General features: G+C 43.7%; 1 protein-coding gene across 2 annotated transcripts in view; it reads left to right on the top strand.

Annotated features, from left to right (window-relative positions):
- The window catches only part of Vapa (VAMP associated protein A), a 30185-nt gene extending 18100 nt beyond the window's left edge, over nt 1–12085 (top strand). The window contains exons 3-7 of one of the 2 annotated variants that reach the window (XM_051190884.1): nt 486–589; nt 1206–1286; nt 6489–6611; nt 10517–10690; nt 11326–12085. In XM_051190884.1, coding sequence (XP_051046841.1) covers nt 486–589; nt 1206–1286; nt 6489–6611; nt 10517–10690; nt 11326–11484 — 641 coding nt within the window. In that variant the 3' untranslated portion in view covers nt 11485–12085. The remainder of the gene's footprint in view (nt 1–485; nt 590–1205; nt 1287–6488; nt 6612–10516; nt 10691–11325) is intronic. The other variant, XM_051190885.1, reaches the window with a different exon arrangement.
- The last annotated feature ends 12468 nt before the right edge of the window (nt 12086–24553 follow it).

Here is a 24553-nt window from a genome sequence, read left to right as displayed (position 1 = left end):
AGAAGTAGAACCCAGCTGCTGCGAAGATGCCATAGACATTGTAATAACTAATTTAGTTGTCTATTATCTATCTTGGATTGATGTCACATAGATTTAGCATGCTGATTGAACTCAGAGCCTTGAAACTTTTGTAGGTTAGTCAGATCTAAAGGCATAAAACGTGAATGTTATTTGGAGAATAAAATCATCATCAAGAAGTTATGATTTCCTTTGTTTTCTTCAAATTAGATCTAAACAAATCACTCTGAGTAATTGTTAAAGCCTGGCTTAGAGAAAGAGTTACATTAAAACAGTGTTTCAGTTGTTTATGTCAAAATCATCACAAAAATGACCTTAAGAATTGAAAGTTATAAACTTGATTGTGCACCTTGAGAACGAATAATATATGTATTGTTTGAACCCATCTGTATTTTCTTTAAATTTATGTGTTACTGAGATCATAGGAGACAAAATGTCAAAGATAACGTGTCTTTCCTTTTGTTTAGTGATGCTGCAGCCGTTCGACTATGACCCAAATGAGAAGAGTAAACACAAGTTCATGGTGCAGACCATTTTTGCCCCACCAAATATTTCAGATATGGAAGTTGTGGTAAGTATTATAGAAGCACAGACATTATTTGGAGATGTTAGTTTAAACTTTGGGTTTGTTTAGCTCTCAAAAATCCTGATTTCCTTGCCAAAAATTAAATATCTGTAAGTCTGTTTAGAACAAAATTTAAAGAATGGAAAAGATTGAAATACTGTTTTCTTAGAAACCACTTAGAAAATACCACCACGAAGAAGAAAGTCAGGTGTATTCCTAATGTCATTGCCATTCTTGTCAATTGTATTTTTGTTTGCTTTATTGGGTGTGTAAGGGGGCATGTGGGTCAGAGGGCAGCTTGGTGGAATTGTTCTCTCAATCAAGCACATGGGTTCCTAGGATTGAACTCAGGCCATCAGTGTTGGCCGCTGGTACCTTTCCCTTCTGAACCCGTCAATGCTGGGGTCACTTCAGCTGATGGTGATGCTGGGTCTGCAATGTCTAAAGGTCCAGTGATATGGGCAGACCATTGCTGCAATTAGCAAGTATCCCCGCCTTGTACCCTAGCTGAGCCATGTCCTTAACAGTCCCTGAGCTCCATGCTCAGCCTTCAGCTGTCCCTTCAGGTAAAAAGTTTGCCACAACCCTCTCTCATCTCATGATTGTTTTTGTTTATTTTAAGTGGAAAGAGGCAAAACCTGATGAATTAATGGATTCTAAATTGAGATGTGTATTTGAAATGCCGAATGAAAATGATAAACTGGTAAGTAAGAACTACCAGATGTTTGATTCAAATTTCAAAGTGGGAAGAAATTCTGTGAATGCTCTCAAATCTTATTTTTTTTTAGAATAAGATAGGCATACATAAATATAATTAGAAAAGTTCGGTTAGAACCTCTTTTTGAGTGACTGTATCAACATTCTTGAGATAAAATATAATTTATAGGAATAAATAAGCTTTTTTTTTTCCAATTTAGCCTTTGCCAAATATTTTGAGTGTTTGGTTTTTTTTTTTGATCAAAATCAGTTTTATTTTTTAGTAAATGGTTGGTTTATTGGTTAGCATTAAGTTATACTTGTGAACATTGGGATAGATGGGTTTAGTAAAAGCAGACCAGTGACCTGTGGTCTGTAGGGTGTCTTCTTTTTGGTGTGTTTAAGAGTTTTATTGTATGAGTGGGTTGCTTTGCTTGTCTTCATGTATGTCTGTGTACCACTTGCGTGCCAGTGCCCTCAGACCAGAAGATGGTGTGGGATCCCCTGGAATAGGCGTTCCAGCCAGCTGTGAGCTGCCATGTGGGTGGGTGCTGGGGATGGACCCCCCCCCCCCGGAAGAGCTGCAGCCAGTACTCTTAACCATTGGGCCATCTCTCTCCAGCCCTGCGAGTTTGAGGTTTTTCCTGTGGGTTTTAGAGGGATTGTTTCCATGTGTGTTGAATAATAAGGTTTGTAGTCTGACATGACTCTTGTTTGCTCTGTCCAAAAGTAAACCATTTCTGGAAGCCGGAGTGAAGATGCTCTTGTTTGTTAGGTATTGGGCAAATAACTCACTCACTGAGTTCTCAGCATGTGAATCTGAGTTCTAACTGCCAAGAGCGAAGAATGTGGTGTGCATACTTTCCATATTAGTTTCCCTTTCCTTTTGTGTTGGCTCCAAAATGTCAACATTTATTTAACAACAGCAAAAAGTAATAAGTTTATCTGGATTGACATTACTTTGAAATTACATTTGGATAGTATTTCACTTAAGGCTTTTTAAAAACCATTATCTTTTAATAGTTTATTAAACACAGAGCTGCTTATCTTTCATTGGGCTTCCATTATACTATGGGTATTGCACAAATTAAGTCTGAGGAAGTTAGAGTGTAGGGACTGATGTGATTCAAGAGGTTCTGCTTAAAGTCAGCAAGAAACGGGTGGGCAGTGGAGCCTGTCCTCCAGACCGCGAGGGAGAGCAGGCCAGAGGCACCCAGAGAAGCCAGCCCACAGCTGTGGGAGAGCCCTGGGACACTTACCCCTTCCTTGGTCAGATACCAGATGAGTTCCTTTTCCCGGTTTCTCTGCCACGATCAGATCCCGAGCCTCCGTAATTAGTGGCAGAGTGTCTTCCTATCATTTGGACTGTTTGTATTTGTTGTGTATTGAAGCGCCTGCTATAGAGCCACAAAATAAGACACACATTGACGAGAGGAGTATACAGTAATTACATGATTAGATCATAAATCCCTTGATTTTGCTTGTTATCTTTGTAGCCCAGAGAATTTGTTATTTCCCTTATCCCAGCTTCCCAGTGCTGTCATCAAAAGGTTGCCGCCGTACCTGGCTTTCTGTATAATCTTAAGACTCATCCTAGACATTTGATTTCATTTATTAACATGTGCATTTCTCTAGGGACTTAAAGACAGACCCACTGAAGGATTCTAATGTTTTGATGTTGTTATGCCTTTAAGTTTTAATGTAGTCACATTCATTAAGCTATCTAAGCAGCATTCAGATTTGTCTATCAAATGCCATTAAAATACCTTTTTTTGTAGTTTGTTGAATTGAGATAAAAAGGAAATCCAAGTAACACAGATGATTTATTTCTTTAATTTAGTGATTTCCTTTTTGCTTTGCTCTTCCAGAAGTAATAAATGAACTAGGTTTGCTTATATTATAGACTTTGCTGCATGCTAGGTTTTTTTTTTTTTGGTAAGACTTTTAATTATTTGTGCGTGTGTTTGTGTGCTTGTGTGTGTCTTTGCCGTGTGCTGTGGGTACCTGATGTGTAGAAGGCAGAACAGGGTGTTGGATACCCTAGAGCTAGAGTTATAAGTAGTTGTAGACCACTTGATGCTGGGAGCTGAGTCCATGGAGGAGCAGCAACTGTTTTTACCCCCGAGACTCCGCTATAGTCCCCACACGATGGGTTTGTGCGGCCACACTCTTGTTGAGTTAACTGAGTGTCAGCCCTGGGTGACTATGTTTGGCAGGTCCAGTCTTGTGGATCCCCTGTGTAGGTAGCCCCAGTGAAGAGTGCCACATTTGTGTCCTGTGGAGATGTCAGGGCTTTACTCTGCACCTCCCTTTGCAGAATTAACTCTTCTTTCCTGTGTGTTTTCCCTAGGGCTGTGGAGAGGACCCTGTCTGTCCTGTAGGGATTAGCATTTGGCAGGCACATACTGTCAGTGTTCTGACCAGTTACAGTCTTTTGTCACTACTGATGCAGGACCTTCCTTCTTTTTATTGTTCTAAGTGTGTGCCCTCATGTTTATCAGCACTTTGTGCGTTCTGGGGTATTCGCAGGGTCCAGACAGAAGGGGCATTTAGTCCCCTGGATCTAGAGTACAGGTGGTTGTGAGCTACTGTGGAGTGCTGGGAATCTACTCTGGGCTACTCAGGGTCCTCTGGAAGGGCAACCAGTGTTTTTAACTTTTGAGACTTCTCTCCCGCCCATTAGGGACCTTTTCTGATGCGATGTGACCAAGATTTTCCCAGCCCAGACTTAGAACCATCCCTTAAACTTTGGAAGTATGACATTGGCTGCTCATGTCTGTAATGCCAGTTCTTTGGAAGCGGAAGCAGGAGGATTGCTATGAGTTCCCGGTCAGCCTGTGCTACAGACCATGCCTAATAAAACTAAACCAAACAAAACCTCTGGGTCCTTTGGGTCAGAATGACAGTCTGCCACTAGATTGACAATGACTTTAAGACAGGTGTTACTACAGTGTAGCAGACCCTTATTTAGACTTAGACTCCTGAAGTATTTATTGTTTTGACATCACTATAGAAACGGTTTGTAACTGTCATGGTTCTTCTTAGCCTTGGGCGTAGCCGGGGTCTCTGTCCCTGGATGGCCAGGAACTCACTCTGCGTAGGCTGCCCTCAAACCTGTGGCAGCCTTTCTGTCTTTTAGGAGAGAGCTCTTATGATATTCATGGGTGTTTTTTTTTTTTTTTTTTAATTTACATGTTTAGAATTCCCATTTCAAGATTCACATATAAGATGAGACATGGTAGGGATAGGGACGTAGCTTAGTGGATAGGTGTCAGGGTTAGCATAACAGAAGCCCTGGGTTAGATCCCAGCTGGCCTGTAATCTCAGCTACTAGGACAGTAATTTCTGGAAGTGTTCTTAAAAATAGTTTTGGAAAGATGGCTCTCCAAGCTCATTCTGCTGTTGCCACTTACTGCAGATTCTACACGAAAGGTGTGGTCTGTGAGGGGAGCAGTTCATTAGATTAGAGCTATGTCCTCTGTCAGGTGTTCAGTTTAATGGTGTGTGTCATCCTTTATGGAAAATGTGAAACAGATCGCTTGATCTAAAGTCTTGGTGGTAGAATAAAATGGAAAGTTTCTTGGTATTTAAACTTTTTTTTTTTTTAAAGCTATATGGAAGTACACACAAAACACCCTGTCCATATTACTGTGTGGTAATGAGGTTCTTAACAATGTTCACGTTAGTGTTATGTACAGGGGAAGTTGATGAAGGTGCTAAAAGTCAGTCAGTATTTTGATGTTAGCTTCTTTTTAGCTTTTTGCTAAAATTATCTACCCCTTTGTGTATGTGTATCTTAGTTTTATTATGAAATTTGTGTTATTGGAAGTTTAGGCATTACTGGATAAACTGATGCCTCGATGCAGTTTTGTAAGTTTGCTGCTTCAGGTATGGTTTTGTTAATCATGTCTTGCACAAACTAAGGATGTTTCCAAATGTGCAGCATCAACAAAAACATTACGAAAAAGTATGGTGGTAGTGTATATTTATTAGAATGCATAGTATAGAATCTGATAGTTTCAGTTTGAAATTATTCTTGTGACAGAGTAAGTTGACTTGTTTATATTTACTAAGTGGGGCTGGAAATAGAACTCTGGCCCTGCAGCACTGTACCACAAAGGTGGTACACCTTGCGGCTGGTTTATGTGATTAATTAACTTAAGCAAAGTGTGGTTTAGCTTTGTAATTTAAGTTGTTGGTGACGGCTACAGTTCAGTTCAGGTGGCACTTGGAATTTGTATTATCCTTGTTTACTGTATGAAGCTGGAGGAACCTGTACAGACTTCCACACATCTTTTATCTGTGTGTGTACTTTGTGAACTAATTGCCAGAATCAGTAGCCACCACCCTTGACTCAGTTATTGGGAGAGTTTCTGAGGACGGAATGAGGCTATGTTGTTATTGAACTTTTATAAACTATTCAGTCTGAATTTGAATTTGAAAAACATTTGAAGCCTTAACTCTACTTGATATTTTTCCTGATTAATTAAGTGTATATATTTAGTGTTATTGCTCTCTACATAATATCTAATAGTAAAATACTTTCAGCAAAAACATTGGCATTAATGACAATAAGGGGGCTGAACGGAGTAGGAGTTGAGGAGTTTTTTTTTTAAAGGCATTTTATATTTCAGAATACATGCTTTTTTTTGTGGAACAGAATAGATTGGATGCCTAATAAATATTATCTCCTGCCAACCTTTTTGAGTTTCTATTTTTTAACTACATTAAGAGAATTCGAAAGGTAAGTAGAAAACTGGAGTTACGATAGGTTAATCAGAGTGTTATATCATCTTTGGGCTTTTTATTGTCCTGGTGTATATTTGGGAGGTAATGGGGTCCCTGAATATGAGAGGCTTACGTTAGCAGTTTTTAGCTTTCAAGAGGGAAAATTTCACGTTAATTGTTATCAAAGGTAAGAGAACACAAAACTGGATATTTTTCAGATAATGACAAGTATGAGTTTTTTAAAGTATATACTTTAAGTGAAGGTATACAAAAGGCCACACCTAGTTTTATGTGATAAATAATATGAAAAGTTAGAGGGTTTTTTTTTTTCTTCTTTGATGTTCTGTTTCTGCTGCATTATTTTTATGGACTAAGATGTTAATGTTTTACAGGCTAAAGCTATTTGTGTTAGTCATTCCCCGTGTGTACAGGAGAAATGAGTTTGTGTGACTCTGAGAATATTTTTCCCATGCTGCCTCAGGGTAAAGCTCCAGCAGGGATTGCTTCAGCTGCCACCTCCATCAGCAGTATCAGCAACACAGTTGCCACTCCTGCCAGTTATCACGTGAAGAGTGACCCCAGGGAGCTAAAAGAGCTGAAGCAGGTTTGTCATAGGAGCTAACAGAAGTAGCAGTGTCCTAGTGTTAGTAAGTTCATGTAGATACCTCACCTAAGCAGACAAGGAACGTGGAGTGTATTAGCAGTTAGCATTTTACAAAGCCTTTTTACCCTCCCGCCTCCACTTAGAAGTGCTGAGATTTCAGGTGTGAGCGGCTGACTACCCGTGGCTATGTGCGGGGTAGAGCCCAGGGCTTCCTGCACACGGGCAGCCCAGGACTGAGCATTGCCATCCCCAGTATTTGCACAGGGACAGCTCTTCTCTGAAGCAGTGGTCAGTAGAGTGAACACTGCTGAGTCGGTATAGTTTTTCCTTGAATATGATTTGGGAGCATATGCTGAAAAATTGAATGTGTAGCTTGTTTGAATTAGCCTGGCAGATACATAGTAAACAGTGAGGGCCGGACCGCCAAACAAACACTGCTTTCCAACAAGCGTTTGTGTTTGCAGAAAAGGAAAATACAAGAATAGCAACCTTTATTTACCTGCAGTGCCCTTGGACTTAAAAAAATCCTGACTAAAAACAAGGCCATAATTTAACTTTGCATGAATATGCTTGAGTGCTGATAGGTTGGGGCGACTGAGTCTGTTGGTAGAATGGGTTCTGTGTAATTCTTTTAGCATTTATTACTTACTGGAAAGTTCAGAAATGTTAAGACTAATAGTTAAATGCTGTACATTCTTGTACTCTGATTTGGCTTAGAAGAGGAGCTCTTAAATTTCATTTCATATGTGTGGGTGTTTTGCCTACCTGTTGTGCTATGTGCACCACATGTGCCTTGTGCCAGTGGAGGTCAGGAGGGGGCATCAGGTCTCCTGGAACCAGAGTCACAGATGGTTGTGAGCCACCGTGTTGGTGCCAGGAATCAGATCGAGGTCTTCTGGAAGAATAGCCAGTGTTTAACCTTCGGACCATCTCTAGCCCCCAATAAGGCTTTATTTACAGATACCTTTGTTAACGAGTAGTTTTGCCATCAGCCTGGTCCTACAGCCACGTCGGCCCCAAATAACACAGAGACGCTGTATTAGATATAAAGCTGTTGGCCTGCTACTAGTGTTTCTTATCGGCTAGCTCTGTCCTAAATATTAACCCATTTCTATCAATCTAAGTGTTTCCATGTGGTCTCATCTTACCGGAGAGAGGATCTAGATCTCTGTTCTCTTGGTCCTACATGTTGACCCCTCCTACCTCTCCCCGAATCCTCCTTGTCTCCTAGTCCCGCTTATCTTTCTTTCCTATTGGCCAACAGGGCTTTATTCATTAACCACCATACCTTTTATTAGCTGAGGGTATTGGTGCGGTTGATGTATGCCTTTAATCCTAGCACTAGGGAGGCAGAGGCATGCAAGAGGGCTCTTTTGAGTTCAGGGCCGATCTGGTCTATATGGCTAATTCCAGGCTAGCTAGGGCTGCATGGTGAGACCTGTGTAAACAAACAAACCTTTATCTAAATGTCTAATACTGTTTGGCCTTACATTTGGAATTATTATTATTTTTTTTTTTGTGATAATGGGCACAGAGAAACCATACATTTGCTGTTAGAGTAGGAAGAAAAAACATTCAGAGGGCGTTGTTTTTCAGATACTTCAATTCACAGATTAAAACTTTACTTATGACAACATAGCCTAATTTGGCTGTACACCATCTTTATGTATTGACACCCTTTACTCAACACAGCGATATGAAAATGTCCTTTAGTTCCTCTTCACAGAGCTCGTTGCAAATGTTTGTTCTGCCGTAATTTCAGCTTTGCTTTCTGTATTTAGTCCCTAGCTCCTCTTAATAGCCCTACAGAGTTATTAAAGTGGGAATCTTCATGGGTCTAGTGCGACAGCAAAGACTATAACCCAACATAGTGGTGAGTGCATGACAGTCTTGACGCTTCAGCTTATGCTTGCTCACCTGAGGTGTTAAGGCAGGGTTGCTGTTGGTTGGTAAGAGTCACAGCCAGTTGAGTTGTTTTATTTGGCTTATTTTATGGTCCTGTCTGCTGGGATCAAAGGTGAGCATGTACTCCACATACAAGGCTTTAGTGACTTCAGTACATTTTTTATTTTAAGGTCATTAGAATTCCCTCTCTCCCGTATTAGCGTCATATATACCGTTCTGTAGTCAACAGTATGATTTACTTCTCCATTTTTTGCTCTAGTATTGGGGGTTGAGCCTATGATCTTATGTGTGTGAGGCAAATGCTCTGCCCAGCTCTGTCTTCATTCTTAAGCAACACTTGAGGGCTCTGTCTGTCTGTTGTTGAATATTGCCTGCTTTACAGAGGGAGGCTCCATGTTTTGCTTTTTGAAATTCAGGTTGGATTGTGCAGGATGGTGTGTTAAAACTCAGTTTGAAGTGAATTTTAATTGTCAAGAAAATAGAATAGTTTAGCAAAAATATATCAGGTACGTTTTTTTTGTTTTTTTTTTTAATACTAGAGATGGGCTTGGTTGGGCATTGGAGAGATTGTGGTAATGAACAGAGTCATCAAGAGAAGCAGAGATCAGAGGTCATTTTAAGTGTCTCTTCAGATTTGAAAGAGGTTCAAATCTGCTGGCAGTTCGGATAGCCAGGGTTGTGCATTAGAACCCTTTGTTGCCATCACCAAGTACTGGCACTGGCAGCTTCAGGAAGAAGACTTGATTGTTGGCTTAGGGTTTGAGGAACAGTGCAGTCTATCACTGGCATCTTCCGGCAGGAGTCAGCAGGGAATCCTGGTACTCATCTCTCTTTCCTTTTCTTCCTGTTGAGGACCCAGCCCACCTCGCTTGACCCAGTATACAGAGTTTCCAGGCACCTCAGAGGTTTTACAGCCCTAGGTGATTCTAGACCTGTCTAGTTGACAGTATTAACCATTGCAGTCCCATTGGCAGCCAGAATGGTTATGCCAATGGTCTGATCTTGGTACAAATGGCTGCTATGTGATATTGTGAACTTTAAATTGGTAAATGCCTTGATTAGCAGTTTCTATCTGGATAAAGCTTGCCTTTAATATTTAGTTACTGCTGTCAGTAGCATACCCAGGGTCTCCTGCTTGCAATCAAATGCACTATTACTGACTTAACCTCCTATGCCTTCTAAAAATGTTTAACAGTTAAAAGTCTGAAACGAAAAAGGTGACTTTATATTGATGCTACACATAGTGGCATAAATTACATTGGGATGAAGGAAAGAGTTTGGGTCACAGGCTTAGAAACAGTGTTAGAGGATTAATTTAGACCTTGCAGTTTTGAAAGGTGTCTTGTTACTTCTTAAATAGTGCACCACAATGAATAACACTAATTGGACAGTCTTACAATTTGAAGGCTCATTTGTGCTTAAGACCACAGTTTCCTCCACCCACTGCAGTGATCTTGCTTGCTTACTGTTTTATTCAGTATTTGTATCTTTTAGTTCCTTTATCCCATTAATATGCATTAGTTGGTTTTGGCTATATGTTCTTAGGCAGCTGCAAACTGAGGCTGTTCTGTACCTTCCAATTCCTAAAATCTCATTTGATTCCATTGAAAATTGCCTGGAGTTAGTCATTCAGTGTATTTTCCTAGACTGACTATTCTTGATCAGAGCGTGTGTAGGGGTGAAGAACACAGAGAAATGGCTTTTCTCCTAGTTTTTGGGATTATGGATGAAAGAATGTAAAAAGTCAATTATTATGATACTGTTTAAGTGCTGTGTTAAGGTAAGTACCAAGAGTACCGGGGTAGAGGAAATAGGCTGCTGGTAGTTAGTGACATACTCCATTGAAAATTGTCTACAGATGACCATATTTGATACTAGTAATTAGTTGAAACTTGTCACCTTTTTAGGGCATTTTTAGAAAAGATGTAGAGTTTAGATTTTTCTTAGTTAAGATCCATCAGTGTTTTTAGTTAAAGATTCCCAATGTCTTTGAAATGCAGAATGATATGGAACCTAGCAAAGCTGTTCCACTGAATGCATCCAAACAAGACGGACCCCTGCCAAAACCGCATAGTGTTTCTCTTAATGACACGGAAACAAGGAAACTGATGGAAGAGTGTAAGAGACTTCAGGGAGAGATGATGAAGCTGTCAGAAGAGAACCGGCACCTGAGGGTAAGTCCCCTGCTCGAAATGAGCCAGCCAGAGCGAGGTACAAAGAATGACTGTTAGAGGCTTCCCTTGGGCTCGGCTGGTGCCACCCTTTCAATAACAAGGGAGCCGCTCATTCTTTGACATGGGTGGAGTAAGAAAGACACTGAGGAAGAGCAGTCTTCAGGCTAAGAGCTCCCTGAGCCCCGCCATGCTGTCGAATAGAGTGTCCACCACAGAATAAGTGAGTCCTTGCGTGTCTGCCACGTGGTTCCACGCTGTGTTGAGTCGTGGTCCTGCCGAGTGTAGTGTGCTGTTGGTAGTCTTTGGCTGACGCCTGTAGCCAGTTTACTTATTGGGAGTAAGCTTACATGGTTTTACAGGAATACACTCCAGCTTCTGCTTTAAAAGTCAGTGCTACTGAGGTGTAGTTTACATCACGTGAGTGCACTGATTGCGATTGTTATTCATCTGTCACTTTAATCCAGTTGTAGACTTTGTCACAGGTCCACAGGTCCCCAAGGCAGGTAGCAGTTAATTCTTGCTTCTGTTTCTAGCCACACACAGCTGCAGGTCTCCTCTCTGCCTGCGGGAACTTTGGCTCTGACACCCACCTGCATGTGCCTCTGTTTAAAGTCTCTTTTGTGTCTTTCCCCCAGGATGAAGGCTTAAGACTTAGAAAGGTAGCACATGCGGATAAAGCGGGGTCCAGCTCAGCTGCGTCCTTCAGGGATAACGTCGCCACCCCTCTTCCCTCTCTTCTGGTTGTGATCGCAGCCATTTTCATTGGATTCTTTCTAGGGAAATTCATCTTGTAGAGTGAAGCATGCAGAGTGCTATTTCTTTTTTTTTTCTCTCGACCAGAAAAAGATTTGTTTACCTACCATTTCATTGGTAGTATGGCCCGCGGTGACCATTTTTTGTGTGTACAGCGTCATATAGGCTTTGCCTTTAATGATCTCTTACGGTTAGAAAACACAATAAAACAAACTGTTCGGCTACTGGACAAATTGTACATTATCAGATCATCACTAGCAGATGTCAGTTGCACATTCAGTCCTTTATGAAATTCATAAATAAAGAATTGTTCTTTCTTTGTGGTTTTAATAAGAGTTCAAGAATTGTTCAGTCTTGTAAATGTTATTTTAATAATCCCTTTAAATTTTATCTGTTGCTGTTACCTCTTGAAATATGATTTATTTAGATTGCTAATCTCACTCATTCAGGAAATGCAAGAGGTTTTCTGTGGGGAAATGGTGCCTCTTACTGTGTAAATTTTCTCCTTTACCTTTGCTAATATCATGGCAGAATTTTTCTTATCCCTTGTGAGGCAGTTTGTTGACTGAGTTTTTCATCCTGACGATCCTGTCCCATGGTATTTAACATAAAAATAAAACTGTTAACAGATTCTTGCTCGGATCTTGTTTGTGTCTGCCATGTCATTGGGTCAGGGCGGGTCAGGGCGGGGCAGAGGTGGGTTGAGGAGGGAGTGAGTCAGAAATTCTATTCTTCAGAAATGGGACTTTATAATGCATACTGTTATCTTGTGTGAAACTTCTCCCAGTAATTCATTATTTGCAACTTAAAGGTTTTCGGTGTAAGAAACAATTTCAAGCTAAGGTAGCTATTGTGGAAGACCATGATTGGTTTTAGGAAGTGTAGTTCTAATGACTTTCGTGTATGCCGCCTGGCTGACTATACATTGTTCAGTTGACTCCATTCTTACCATGGTTCCTTTTTTGAGACTGATTTTTTTTTTTTTTTTTTTTTTTTTTGGTAGCTTTGGAGCCTGTCCTGGAACTCACTCTAGACCAGGCTGGCCTTGAACTCAGAGATTCACCTGCCTCTGCCTCCTGAGTGCTGGAATTAGAGATATGCATCACCACTGCCTGGCCGGAGGATTTAGTTTTTTAAAATCAAAACTTTTTATTTATTCATGTTTTGCAAATTAGTCTGTTAACCATGTGAAACAGTTGCATTTTGAAAGATTGTGTGTGTGCGCGTGCGCACACATGCTTCTCTGAACTTTAGTCTTACATCTTAATTTAAATTACTCATACTGAGATAAACAACTTTAGAATCAGAAAACTGAGTATATAGTTTATTACAGGTGAATTTATGTTCTCAAACCCAGGTGTTGGTTCTATAAAAGTTTAATTCTTTTGGAAAGAATTCAGGTTGAGTTGCTTAATGCCCAGCGAAGGATGTTATAAGTCTGTGTATTTTATGAAAGAGTGAAGTGTTCTGAGTATTTATTTAGTTGTCTTGAATTTCTCAGATTATAATGGCTTATTTTTATGTATTGTTATACTCTATGACAACTTTTTATAGAATTTCTTACGTACCAGTTTACTTGTCGTACGGATAATAAAAACCCAGGGCAGATCTGAGGTCCAGGCTGCAGACAGAGAAGCAAAGCAGCCAGCCACTAGAGAGTTGCAGTCTCTACCAGTGCTCAGACCAAAGCGGTGGCCCACGGAACCTCAGACTGCACTGCACTCAGACTCCACCAAGCCTCAATCTTAGACTGTCTCCTCGGAGACTTCAAAGAGCTCCCTAGTGCTGGGATTAAAGGCGAGAGCTGAACAGTTCATTTGAAAGAAGTCAAAAGGGTTTTTGCTTCCTCCCCCCCCCCCCCCTTTTTTTTTTTTTTTTTTTTTTTTTTGCCAAGTATTTGGGGCTTGGGGCATTTTTTGTCGTAAGTCAGAGCTAACGAAACTTAAAGTCATGTTCTCTGAAGTGAATTCTCATTCCTCTGAAGGAAAAAAAAATCCATTTGGGTCTCCAGGAAATTGTCTTGGGTGGGGGGGAGGGGGAAGGGCTTCCAAGTCACAGTTTCTTAGCAAATCTTGTTTCCTAGTGAGGGAATGCCTCAATGGAAGCCTCAGTGTGGGGCTGGGGACACAAACCTGGTGAGCAAACCTGCTACTCTGAGCCTGGCCTCCAGAACCCACAAAAGGTGGGAGTGTCCTTTGTGTGTACTACCTTCCCACTAATCATTCAGATTTAAACAGCTCAAGTTTTAAACTGGCTGAGATGGTTCCTTTTACGGAGGAAGGTAGCAGGATGGAAGTTTCCAGGAGGTAAGTTCTTACCTCATTGATGAATATGCTTAAAGGTGGGAGCAGGGGATTTATAACACGCCAAAACTCGTGTCCATGAACTTTGCATCTCAAGGTGAGTGGGGGAGGTACACGTAGGTAGGAGGAAATGCAGGGTTCTGTCTGTCCGGAAGAGCGCACTAGGTGGCAGTAGAGAGGAAGTTAGGCGTCTGCTGGGTGCTTTTCAGTTGTTTGCTTCCTCATTTGCTTTTTTTGTTTTTGCAAGTTTTTCCTCAGCTTTAACTTTATTTTTCCTATTTGCTCAGGACCTTTTAGGGGCCGGGTATTATCGAAGGTATACTTGAAGCCCTTCCGACTTAACCAGAGTCCGTTATTTCAGGGTTTTAGTTCATACTGCATGTAATCGCCAGTAAGATAGTGCAGAAGTCATGGGTCGTCACCTAAGTGCGTCCCTTACTCAACTAGTAATGCCCTTGAAGTGTTTGGCATGTTTCCTCTTGCTGCCAAGGTTGGAGCTGAAGGGGTCTCGGCCACATCCTGAAACCTGGTAGAGCCAGTTCCTGACACTGACACAGGTCTGTTGGGTGTGGGACTTCCCCACACAGATGTTTATCCCACTGTGGACACTAGCTCTTTACTTCTTTCCTGAGTATCTTTAGGGACAGGTCGGGACAGTTGACAGCCCCCCTACTCCCCCCCCCCCAAATGCTGTATGTGTGTATCAACTAAGGATATGGCTGTTAGGGTGTTCTGTGTATGCGAGTCAGAACAAGCAGACATCGGAAGAGTCCAGAGCGGGGGTGGGGGTGGGGGTGGGGGGGTGGGAGGGGCAGGGGGGAGGAAGGAGACGGAAGAGGGCCAGGAGACAAACCAGGAAGATAACAGAGGGCCGGAGAGGGCAGGGCTGACAGCAATGCCTCCATGGCGGAGACGTGCAGGGTAAGGGGGGGCAGGGCTAAGGGGCCAGGGTGCAGCGTGGACTCCTGGGACACAGGGCTGTCCAGCAAGCACGTTGATGTGCTAATAGGTACAGATAGCCACTTACCCTTCCTGAGGAATGGTGGCTTCTGTCTAAATACCCAGATTTGGGGGAGTGGAGTTTTCCTTTGCACCTGACAATGTCTATGTTATAGCCATACTTTTTGTATGTCACTCCATTGAGTGTGTCTACAGGTGGGTGGCGTGGCAGTGTTTTATCTTTTATCTTAGGTTTTGCAAAACGAAATGGCATAAAAGTCAAGTTATTAGGAAATCAAGGTTTGAGACATGATTTTACCTACAATCCCCATAAGTTCATACTGTTGTTTCATTTTTATTATGTGGTATTCATTAGTTTGGATATTATTAATGCTGGAGTTGGTGGGGTATGATAAAATTATTCCGTATTGAAATAGGCCAGTGTAGGGGAATTAAAAGTTTTGGGAAGTTTCATGTCTGGTTTAACTTGAGGGATCCTCAGTTGAGAAGATGCCTCCATAAGGTCAGGCTGTAGGCAAGCCTGTGGGGAATTGAAGTTAGTCATTGGTGTGGGAGGACCCAGCCCGTGGTGGGTGATGTCATCTCTGGGCTGGTGGTCCTGGGTTCTGTAAGAAAGCAGGCTGGGTAAGCCAGCAAGCAGCACCCTCTGATCAGCTCCGGGTTCCTGCTGGATTTCAGTTACTGCTGCTTGGTTTCCCTCAGTGGACTGTGACGGTGATTCAGGGTGTAGCCCCAAACTTGCTGTGATCACAGTCATGTCACCACAGCAATAGTGACACTCACTAAGACGGATCCTATTGCCAGGAAGTGAAATAAAAAAACCGTGCCTAGTCATCAGAGCCCAGGGCGTTCAACTCAGGTAACTTAAAACAGGTGTTGAGTGGGAGAGGCTCTCTGTCCTAGAGTATTGGACGCCATGTTTACATGGTATTTCAGAACAGCCTTTCAAGGTTTGGACACAACCGAGAATTTGGGACAGCTGATTTGTACACGCTTACTGCGGTAGACTGTAGATTCTTGGTCCCAAAATTGCTTTACCATTCTCCTTTTGACAAAAGGGGGCATGGGAGAGGCATGGAGGACTCCAATTGATGGTGTGCAATTCAGCAAGACTGAGCTGAGGGCTGCTTTGGTCTCATTAAGGAGTGAAAACGATTGGTCTGAAAATCTCCAATCAAGGAATAGCATACCTGAAGTAAGTTTACTGTGTAGCAGCACCCGTGGCTCAAAGCTTGAGAGTGGTCACAATGTGGTCAGAATTTGCGGTATTGAAATTCGGGCTATATAGCTAGCTAGCTGGCCACCCTGTTAGCGTGGATGTTATGACGCCAATATTAGCACAGAACTTCAAATGCCCTCTGAGTGGATGTGCTGGGAAGGAGGCCGCTGCCGTGACTTAGGGCTGGGATGAAAATAAGCTGAGGTTCCTGCTCTCCCTTTTGCTAGCTTTGGCTTGGGTAGTTTATCTCACTCCATCGGAGCGGCCGCGTAGCCCGGCGGTGTGTGTGCTCAACACCCGAGGCCTGCTTCAGCCTGGCAGAAAAGGCAGTGATAGGTGAGCAGATGAAGTGGGGAGTTGTGCCAGTGAGGCCATCTGAAACGGAGTTCCTGCAGACAGGCAGCAGGAATAACCATCCTAGACTAGAAACCACTCCCTGGACTAGTCATGAGCCCTTGAACAGCTTATGAAGCCATTCCCAGGTGCAAGCTGTCATTCAAAAAACTCTTTATTCTGGTGTGTGTGTGTGTGTGTGTGTGTGTGTGTGTGTGTGTGTGTGTGAGTGAGGGAGGGAGGGAGGGAGAGAGAGAGAGAGAGAGAGAGAGAGAGAGAGAGAGAGAGAGAGGTCTTGTACGTGCACCATTCAGTCCTTCCTGCCCAGGTCTTCAGGACACCTTGGCATCTTTGGGAATCTCTTCATGTTGCTGCCACAAAGCTGTGGGTCATCTGTCACCTCCATCTGTGCTTAGACCTACTTTACTGAACTCAGCACTTCTCTGTTGGTGCGAAGATTACAATGCTTAGGGACCGTGTGTGTGTGTGTGTGTGTGTGTGTGTGTGTGTGTGTTCCGTAAATAGCATCAGACAGCTGAGTTATAAGAATTCTGGAATGACAAGCTGCACTTCACATCTCAGTGTCTGGAACATTTGACCAGATTCATGTGGAGGAAATGTTCCGTGTTAGTTTCTGGACGGTAGCTCCCCCAGACCCTGGGTCCAGTCATAGCTGGTCTGCCTGGCATGGCCCTGGCTAGGTGAGGAGAAGATGCCCACATCCCCATCATCAAGGCCTCAGGATAGTCCCCAGTGCTGTGTGCCCCCCCCAACACTACTCATTGGTGGGAGCTGCTCTCCTGCCCGACTTCTGACCCTTGGCTCTTCCAATGGCTTTCCCAGCAGGCTGTTCCTTCCATCTCCAGGCATTTCCATCCACCCATGCTGCAGCGAGCAGCTGGCCACACCTTGGATGGTACACGCTGAAACGTGGCTTCACATGACATTTGTCATCTTTCACCTTAGCTCTAGGGACAACCTCTGTGACATCATTTGCTTGCCTTCACCTTCAGTCCCCTTTCTCGTAGAGAACAGCCTTTCCCTAGCTCTGATGCTCATGTCCAGTTCATGTTTCCACTGTCCTCTCTCTGCACTGGGAGCTCAGTTCCCGCCTCAGGACGTCCAGCGCACTTGGCAATCGGGAACCGAAGCTGGGAATACAGTCCCTTTGAATTTAGCTGAGGGGCTGTGGCTCTTAGGGTTGTTGAGCCCACAGGCTGTGCTTTTCTGGAAAGGCATGCCCAGCTAGGAAATGGTCCTCCTAGAGGGCAAGCATCCGAGCTTGGGGAGGAGAGGAGGCTGCAGGGAGCTGAAGGCAGAGCAACAGGGTGGGGTTTGGTTAGAACCTGAGTGGAAAGGAACAAATTAGTTCAAGGAGCTTGACTGCACTCAGGGACAGTTGTTGGCAGAGTCCCTGAGTCCTTCCGACCCTCTGGGAACTCGAGGGAGGCAGGGTCCCTTCCTCAGGTTAGCTGTCAAGAGTGCAGGCAAGCCTTGGTTTGTGGTGGGAGGGAAGCCGCTCTTTCCAGGAGTCTCGGGAGCATCTCCCATCTAAGGAATACCTTCCAAACCCCAGGCTTCTGTGTTGGAAGTCTGATGGAGAGGGGTGGGGCGCATGCATGTTCCCTGCTTTGAACACCTAAGGCAACCCAGGCCCTGGGCACCAGACCGCAGCTGCGCATTCGAGAGTGCAGATGTTTGCGAAAAGAAACATTCCATCACTCTGCAGCGAGGATGTGAATGTTACCAGTCCAGAAATAAGAATCCCTTTTGCTCATAATCTTAAAGCGTTGGTGCTGAGAAGGGCTCCCCCTCACGACGGCCCTCCTGGTGGGCCCTCAGGGAACACTGTGATCCACGCCTCTTGTCTGCTGGTTCCATTAGCATACCGAGTTGCATCTGGTCACCACTCTCTCTGTCCACAAATTGAACTAAGTCAATTTTCCTTATAAAACTATTGTTAATTGAACCACAATATTTGTACCTATTTGGGACCACAAGCATTATTAGATTATAGTACTATTTATGTTCGGGGTTTTCTTTTTAGATTTTCTAAGTCTAAGTTAAGTACAGCTGTTCCCCCTATTTGAGAGGACACATTCCATAACTCCTGGGGGATGCCGACAACCTCAGATACTATCAAATGGAATGTTTTTATGATAGTGGTTAATTTGTTAATTAGGCACAGTAAGAGAACAGCTAAAAGTAAACTAAAGGTTATAATAATGTACTATAATAAAATCATAGAAATGTGGCACCTCTCCCCACACACTACTATGTGAACCTAAAAGGAAGGTTTTCACTTTTTACTAAGGCAAAGTCATCCAAACCAATTATTGTAAAACTTTGTTCTGCCACTAGATGGCAGTATGATCCCATTTCTAGGCAGTATGATCCTATTTCTAGAAGCCCAAAAGGTTACTTAACAGGGCTGCTTAAATTTTTGTACTTGTGGTCCCCTTTTGCCTGAAAAAAATCTTTACATAACCTCCAGAATATCAATCATTTCCTGATAATACATAATAAATTATAATTAATTCTTTGACATACACAATCTTACCATTTCTTTTTTCTTTTCTTTTTTTTCAATCTTACCATTTCTTACAGATGAAAGCAAATTTGCACATTAGTGAGGGATGTTCTTAGTTTTGGAACTTACCCAAGTGTGGGGTGAACATTTGGTCCTGTGGACATAAAGTGTCGTCACAGTTTTCAGAGTTGATCAATGTCTTGACTTTATCAGCCACCTTGAGATGCCTCTTCACATAAATGTGTAGTGTAAAGTGGGAGAATTATGTTTAAGGATTGTAAATTCTGTTCCAATCACAGGATAAAATTCATTTGACAACTTTAAAATATGAAACAATTCAGGAACTCAAACAACTTATTTGTGTGTGTGTGTGTGTGTGTGTGTGTGTGTGTGTGTGTGTGTGTGCGCGCGCGTGCGTGTGCGCGCGGTACCACAGTGATCCTGAAAGTCAATGTGGAAGTTTATTTTCTTTTTCCACTATTCAGGTTCAGGAGAGTGAATTCACGTTTGGTTTCATGGCAATTGCCTTTACATGCTGAGCCATCTTGCCAGCCCTCAGACAGCAATTTTAAAAATCAAATGTTCTACTCTAACAGTCAAACGCGATACCAGTTTGATATGGAATGATGGCAGGGAAATAAGGTCTCTGGGATTGGCTATTATGTTCTTACAAGAGTGGAAAAGTGTTAAGAGCAGCAACAATCCTGCAGCGGGTGGCATCCGGGAGTCTTGAATCTGGACCCAGGTGTTTCTGGCTGGGACGGTGCGCCCGGTGCCAAGGGTGTGGCGGTGAAGCTCCGCGGTGCGATGTGAGCAAGGGCTGCCAGGACCTCTCAGAATCGTCTCAAGCTTGGTCTGAACTAACGATTGTTGGTGTGTGTGCAGGACCCTTCCCTCAGACCCCCAGCACCTACCTTCAGTGTGGTCTCCCACGTGGAGCTGTGACCCACAGTTTAGGGGGCGGGGCCTATGCGAAAATTCCTCAGAAACAACCCGCACCTGAAACATAACCAATACTTTTCTTTCCCAACTCAAACTGTAACGAGGCTGAGGGAAACCTTCCTCTTCATTCTCAGGATCGGAAGCGTCCACCCTACCCCACCCTACTTCAGAATTTATCAGTCAAAATAAAGTTTTTTTTTAAACATAAAATTGGGCTAATTAAAGTGATAATGTGGGTAAACTCTTGTGTTGAAAAGACACACTAGAGTATCATTAATATAATTACTGACTTTCAGCTGTGTGATTCATTTCGTTATAGGCATTAATTTTTCATAATGCTCTATAATTACAGCAGGCATTATGTTCACCCTCACTCGATCCCTCTCCCAGATGCTGAATAACTGGTTAAATTCTGCATCTACATTTATTCTCCACGCTGGGTCAATGTGTACGTATTGTCCTGCCGCCAGCTGCCAAGTGGCACCTCTGGCCAAGGGCAGCAAGGCGTGAGTGGAAGGAAGTGTAGATGATTACGGCTTTAAGAAGGAAAGCCCCTGCAATTTTTATGGATAAAACATTCTGTATAACTGTCTTTGAATATTCTGCGGGGAACACTAATGAGAGAGACCTCACTGACGATGAATTTGGAAACACAGTTTAGCATAGACTACCCTGCCGCAGGCAGGCACATTCCTCTGGGTCTGTGCTCATCTATTGGGGAAGGCGCTTGCTTCCTGTACACAGTTGCCACACCCTACAAACACCACACTACCAGACAGCTGAGAGCAGTCACTTTTGAGCAATGTAATTCTTGATTGTTTCAACTGTATCCTATAAAAAGCCATCGGAGTCAGTCAGGTGACGGCCATGGGGTAGGTGAAGGGTGTGGGTGGGTCTGGGTAAGTTGCCACCAGGTGGATTTGGCTTTGCTGGGGCCAAGGGATAATGCCCCCATGGAAGGACACGGGACCTGTGTGTCAGGGACTCATGGAGCAGATACTCTGCAAACTAGCATAATAGGTCCAGGTATTGGGAGGAGAAGAATGCATTTAGGCTTCAGGGAGGCTGCACTTTGGTTACTCGAATCAAGGCTCCAATGGCATATACTTTGGATGTACTGATGGAATATATACCTGTAATCCACCAGGGCCTGGCTGGATGGTATTCCTGACTCTAGATCTAGATACTTTCCTTGGACCAGAGGTAGACCAATACTTGGGCCATCCCGACAAGGGAAAGAGAAATTCCATCTTACTTGAAATGTTATTAGAGATGGTCCCCAAAGGTACTATTGCCACAAGGGCAATTGAGCCCAGGACCCAACAGATCTGACATAGCCAGCTGCCCAACCAAATTGAAGAGGACCTCAGGCTAATCCGGCACCGGCACGGTATAGTCACCCTGCAGAACCAGACAGACCATTCCCTGCCCCCAGCAGCCATGGTCTTAACAAAATTGCAGAGGGCTAGACCTACTCTCAGCTGAAAAAGGCCATATATGTATGCATCTTTATGCAAATCACTCAGGGATAATAGAGAAAATGCTAGACAATTGTTAGAACGAAGCCTGAGACAAGATCAAAGGATCTCACTGGGTGAGACCTGGGTCTCCTGGGGTCCATGGCTGCTCCCACCGCACACCCCCAGATCAGGGCTTTGGATATGATTTTCCTGGCAGCTGTTGGGTCCGTGTCTTATAAACCTTCCAACACACACCAGAACGGGAAGAGTAGCAGTTAGACCCCAGGTCCTCCAGTAGCAGATGGTTCCTTTGGAAGGGTCTAAGGGACTCACTAAGGGAGTGTGGAGGACATTCCTCAAACTGTCACATGTTAAAACAATGAACATTCCCCAGGGTGAGACAGTTCCATTGAACCGACCCTCCCCACTCAAGACCCTGAGCGGGTAGGGTGACTGAGTCTTAACACAGCCCAGCCACCCCAGTGTTCCTGTACTTCCTGCTGGCTTCCTGCTTCTGTATTCCCACCCAACAAAAGGCTCCTGGGGGCTCGACACCATGACAGTGTGATCCGGGAGGCAGGACAATAAACTTTCATCTCCCCAATGGCTACGGCTCGGTGACTCAGTTTCCATCAATTTATGTAGATTGGCTTTCCACGAAACTAGGAATGTTTTCCCTTAATTATCTCAGCTCTAAACATTTGTAAAAAACGCAAGTTCTCCTCCTTTAGTCTGCTCGGGACTATGACCATCTTACTGGATGCTTCTGAGGCACTGAACTTAAACTCGCCCCCTTGTGGTTATTAAGTATCAAAGCACCCTGGCAGCTTTGGTAAGGGCCGCTGCCACTGGCTCCAGAGTTCCTACAGAGAGAAATTTGCTTGCCAACAGCAACGCTTGCGAAGATTTACGATTCGTGTAGGCAAGCATCCGGTCCAGACATGGAGGAAGCGCTAACCACTGTCCACCCATGGCTGCTGGCCCGCGGTACACTAGGTAGCCAGGCGGAATCACTGCTGTGTGTTCGCGGCTGTCTAAAGCCAGAGGAGGCCTTTTCGTTCGTTCGTTCATTTGCATTTATTGTCTGGAAACACAACACACACGAGGTGGGGGTGGGGTGGGGTGGAAGGGCCGGTGGAATTTTGCTTACGGCTCGTGATTGGCTAAACCCTTCTCAGGGGACAAAGTTCAACCCGCAGGCTCCAAGGGCGACCTGCACGGCGTCCTTAGCAACCAGCGGGCGTCCAGGAGTCAGTCCCGAGTGAGCGAGGGGGGTGAGTAATTGCTTGCTCCTATCACTGGTGACTTGGGAACTCAGGTTACTGCCCAGCCCTTTGGTAACCAGGACCACAGAAGGCCCGCATGCATGCCCTGAAGTCCCTCTCCTAGGGTCCCCAAGCCCTGGCTGTTGGAAGAGACTTCTAGTCTTTGGGGACTCCAGGCTCACTTACCACGCTTGCAGCATCAGGCTTAGAAGGAGAGTTGCGCCCTGCAATCTCCACTAGGTCGCTTGGCAGAGGCAGTGTTTGGGGCAGAGCAAGGAAGGGAGGGGCGTTGGTAACGGTTCCCGGGCATCCTGGGCTGGCTTGCTGATCAGTCTTCATGGTCTCCAGCAGTTAGTCAAGTCCTTCCTGCCCCCCACCTCCGCGTCCTCCTTCCTTCCTCTACACGTGCACTTTTGGATTTCCAAAGAGAAGACGAAAACATGAAGATTAGTGCGTGTGAGGGGCAGAGAATAGATTAAAAACAACAGCAACTATGAAAACGGGTGACGCTGAGAATAATGTCACAGTTCCCAATCAGGGAGCCTTCCCGGGAGTGGGTTAGAGTGGCAGGAGCCTATAACACATGTCACAAGTCCATCTGACCGGCTCCGGCCTCTCCATGGTCTTTGGTCAAATCATCCAACGCTGTTTAGGCCCATAGTTTAAATCTGGTCTTCCCTACCTAACACAAGAGACCTCCCCAAAGGCTGCGTCGTCTACTTTTTGTAGGACCTCTTTCTCAGAAGTTGCCTTTGAAACCATATATTCTAAAGCTTGTTTTAATTGAAGCTTTAAAAGGTAGTCCAGAGATTAATAACAAATTAACCTTTGAAAACAAAGATGCACATCCAAGCCGGGTTGCAGATAAACCGCCAAGCAACTTGTCTTTTTGCTGGAGCTATTTCAAATGCGAGCCGTGTCTCAGAAGTGTTTTGATTCCCACGCAACTCTTCAGCTTCAAGGTGAGCGCTGGATTTTCATTTTGCTGGTAACTATTGAACATTTTTCCAAAATGTACCATTCATATAATTCCAGGAAGTTGTGTTATAAAAAGTTCTCATGGTCAATACATTTGGAGAAGATCACACATCACATTGTGTGTCATTCAAGGAGATTCATTGTACATGCACACACATTAACAACCCTCACCCCCCCCCCCCCCGATCTTACAGCATGGCAATCTATTTAAATTTGTTCAGTCCAGTGTTTAACAAATTCATTTGATCACACAATGTTTTAAATAGATTTTAGTGTAAGAGGTAATATTCCACACTGTACTTTTGGGAGTTACTATACTTTTGGGAGTTACTGTTTTAAACTGATCATACTGTACTTTTTTTCTTCTATAACTGGGTTCATCTCTTTGTTTCTTGTTGACTCAATACAGAGCTTCCCCCCCCCACCTCCAATCTTTTCAAAGCAATTGTAGCACGCTAGTGAATTATTTTACCCTCACGTCTTTGTATCGTACTTAGCAGTAACAGAAACCACTTACTAATCTCTGTTTACTGTTTAGGACTTTTGGTTTCCTGCTGTAAGATGGCAGATATTTTGTTGAAACCGTGATTCTAACTCCATGCTATCTAGCATCTTGTAAAGGCTCCATAACTATTCAAATAACTAAAATAACCATTGATTTTCCTTTTATAATGTCTGTCTATAGAAAACCAGTCAAACTGTTTTACTAGCAGCTCCCTAAATGCAAGCCATGACCATGAGGTGATGATAGATATTTTTGAGTAGAATAAATAGATAGGAGTTCAGAACTTATTGCTTTGGGCAGTTCAGGGAACAGAGATTTGAGAATACTTTGTGAATGTTAAATAGAAATACCAGGCGGAGAACAGCATTTGTGGTCCGAGAATAGGAGGTCATATGTATAGCTTTGTACGGATTTGTTCCCAAGATGGTTTCCAGAATCAGTCTGAAAAATAAATCGTGACTTCAGGAGAAGTCAGACTGGAGGTAGAGGTCTGGGGGTCATAGGTCAGTAGTGTACTTGACTGCATTCAGCCAGATTGTGTCGACTCTAGAGAGATTGGGGGGGGGGGGGAGACTGTACTCTGGCCACAAGGGTGATGTGAAATTGTAATTTCAA

This window comes from Phodopus roborovskii, unplaced genomic scaffold (assembly GCF_943737965.1).
Source record: "Phodopus roborovskii unplaced genomic scaffold, PHOROB, whole genome shotgun sequence".
Classification (NCBI taxonomy): Eukaryota; Metazoa; Chordata; class Mammalia; order Rodentia; family Cricetidae; genus Phodopus; species Phodopus roborovskii.
This window is presented reverse-complemented; position numbering and strand designations above follow the sequence as displayed.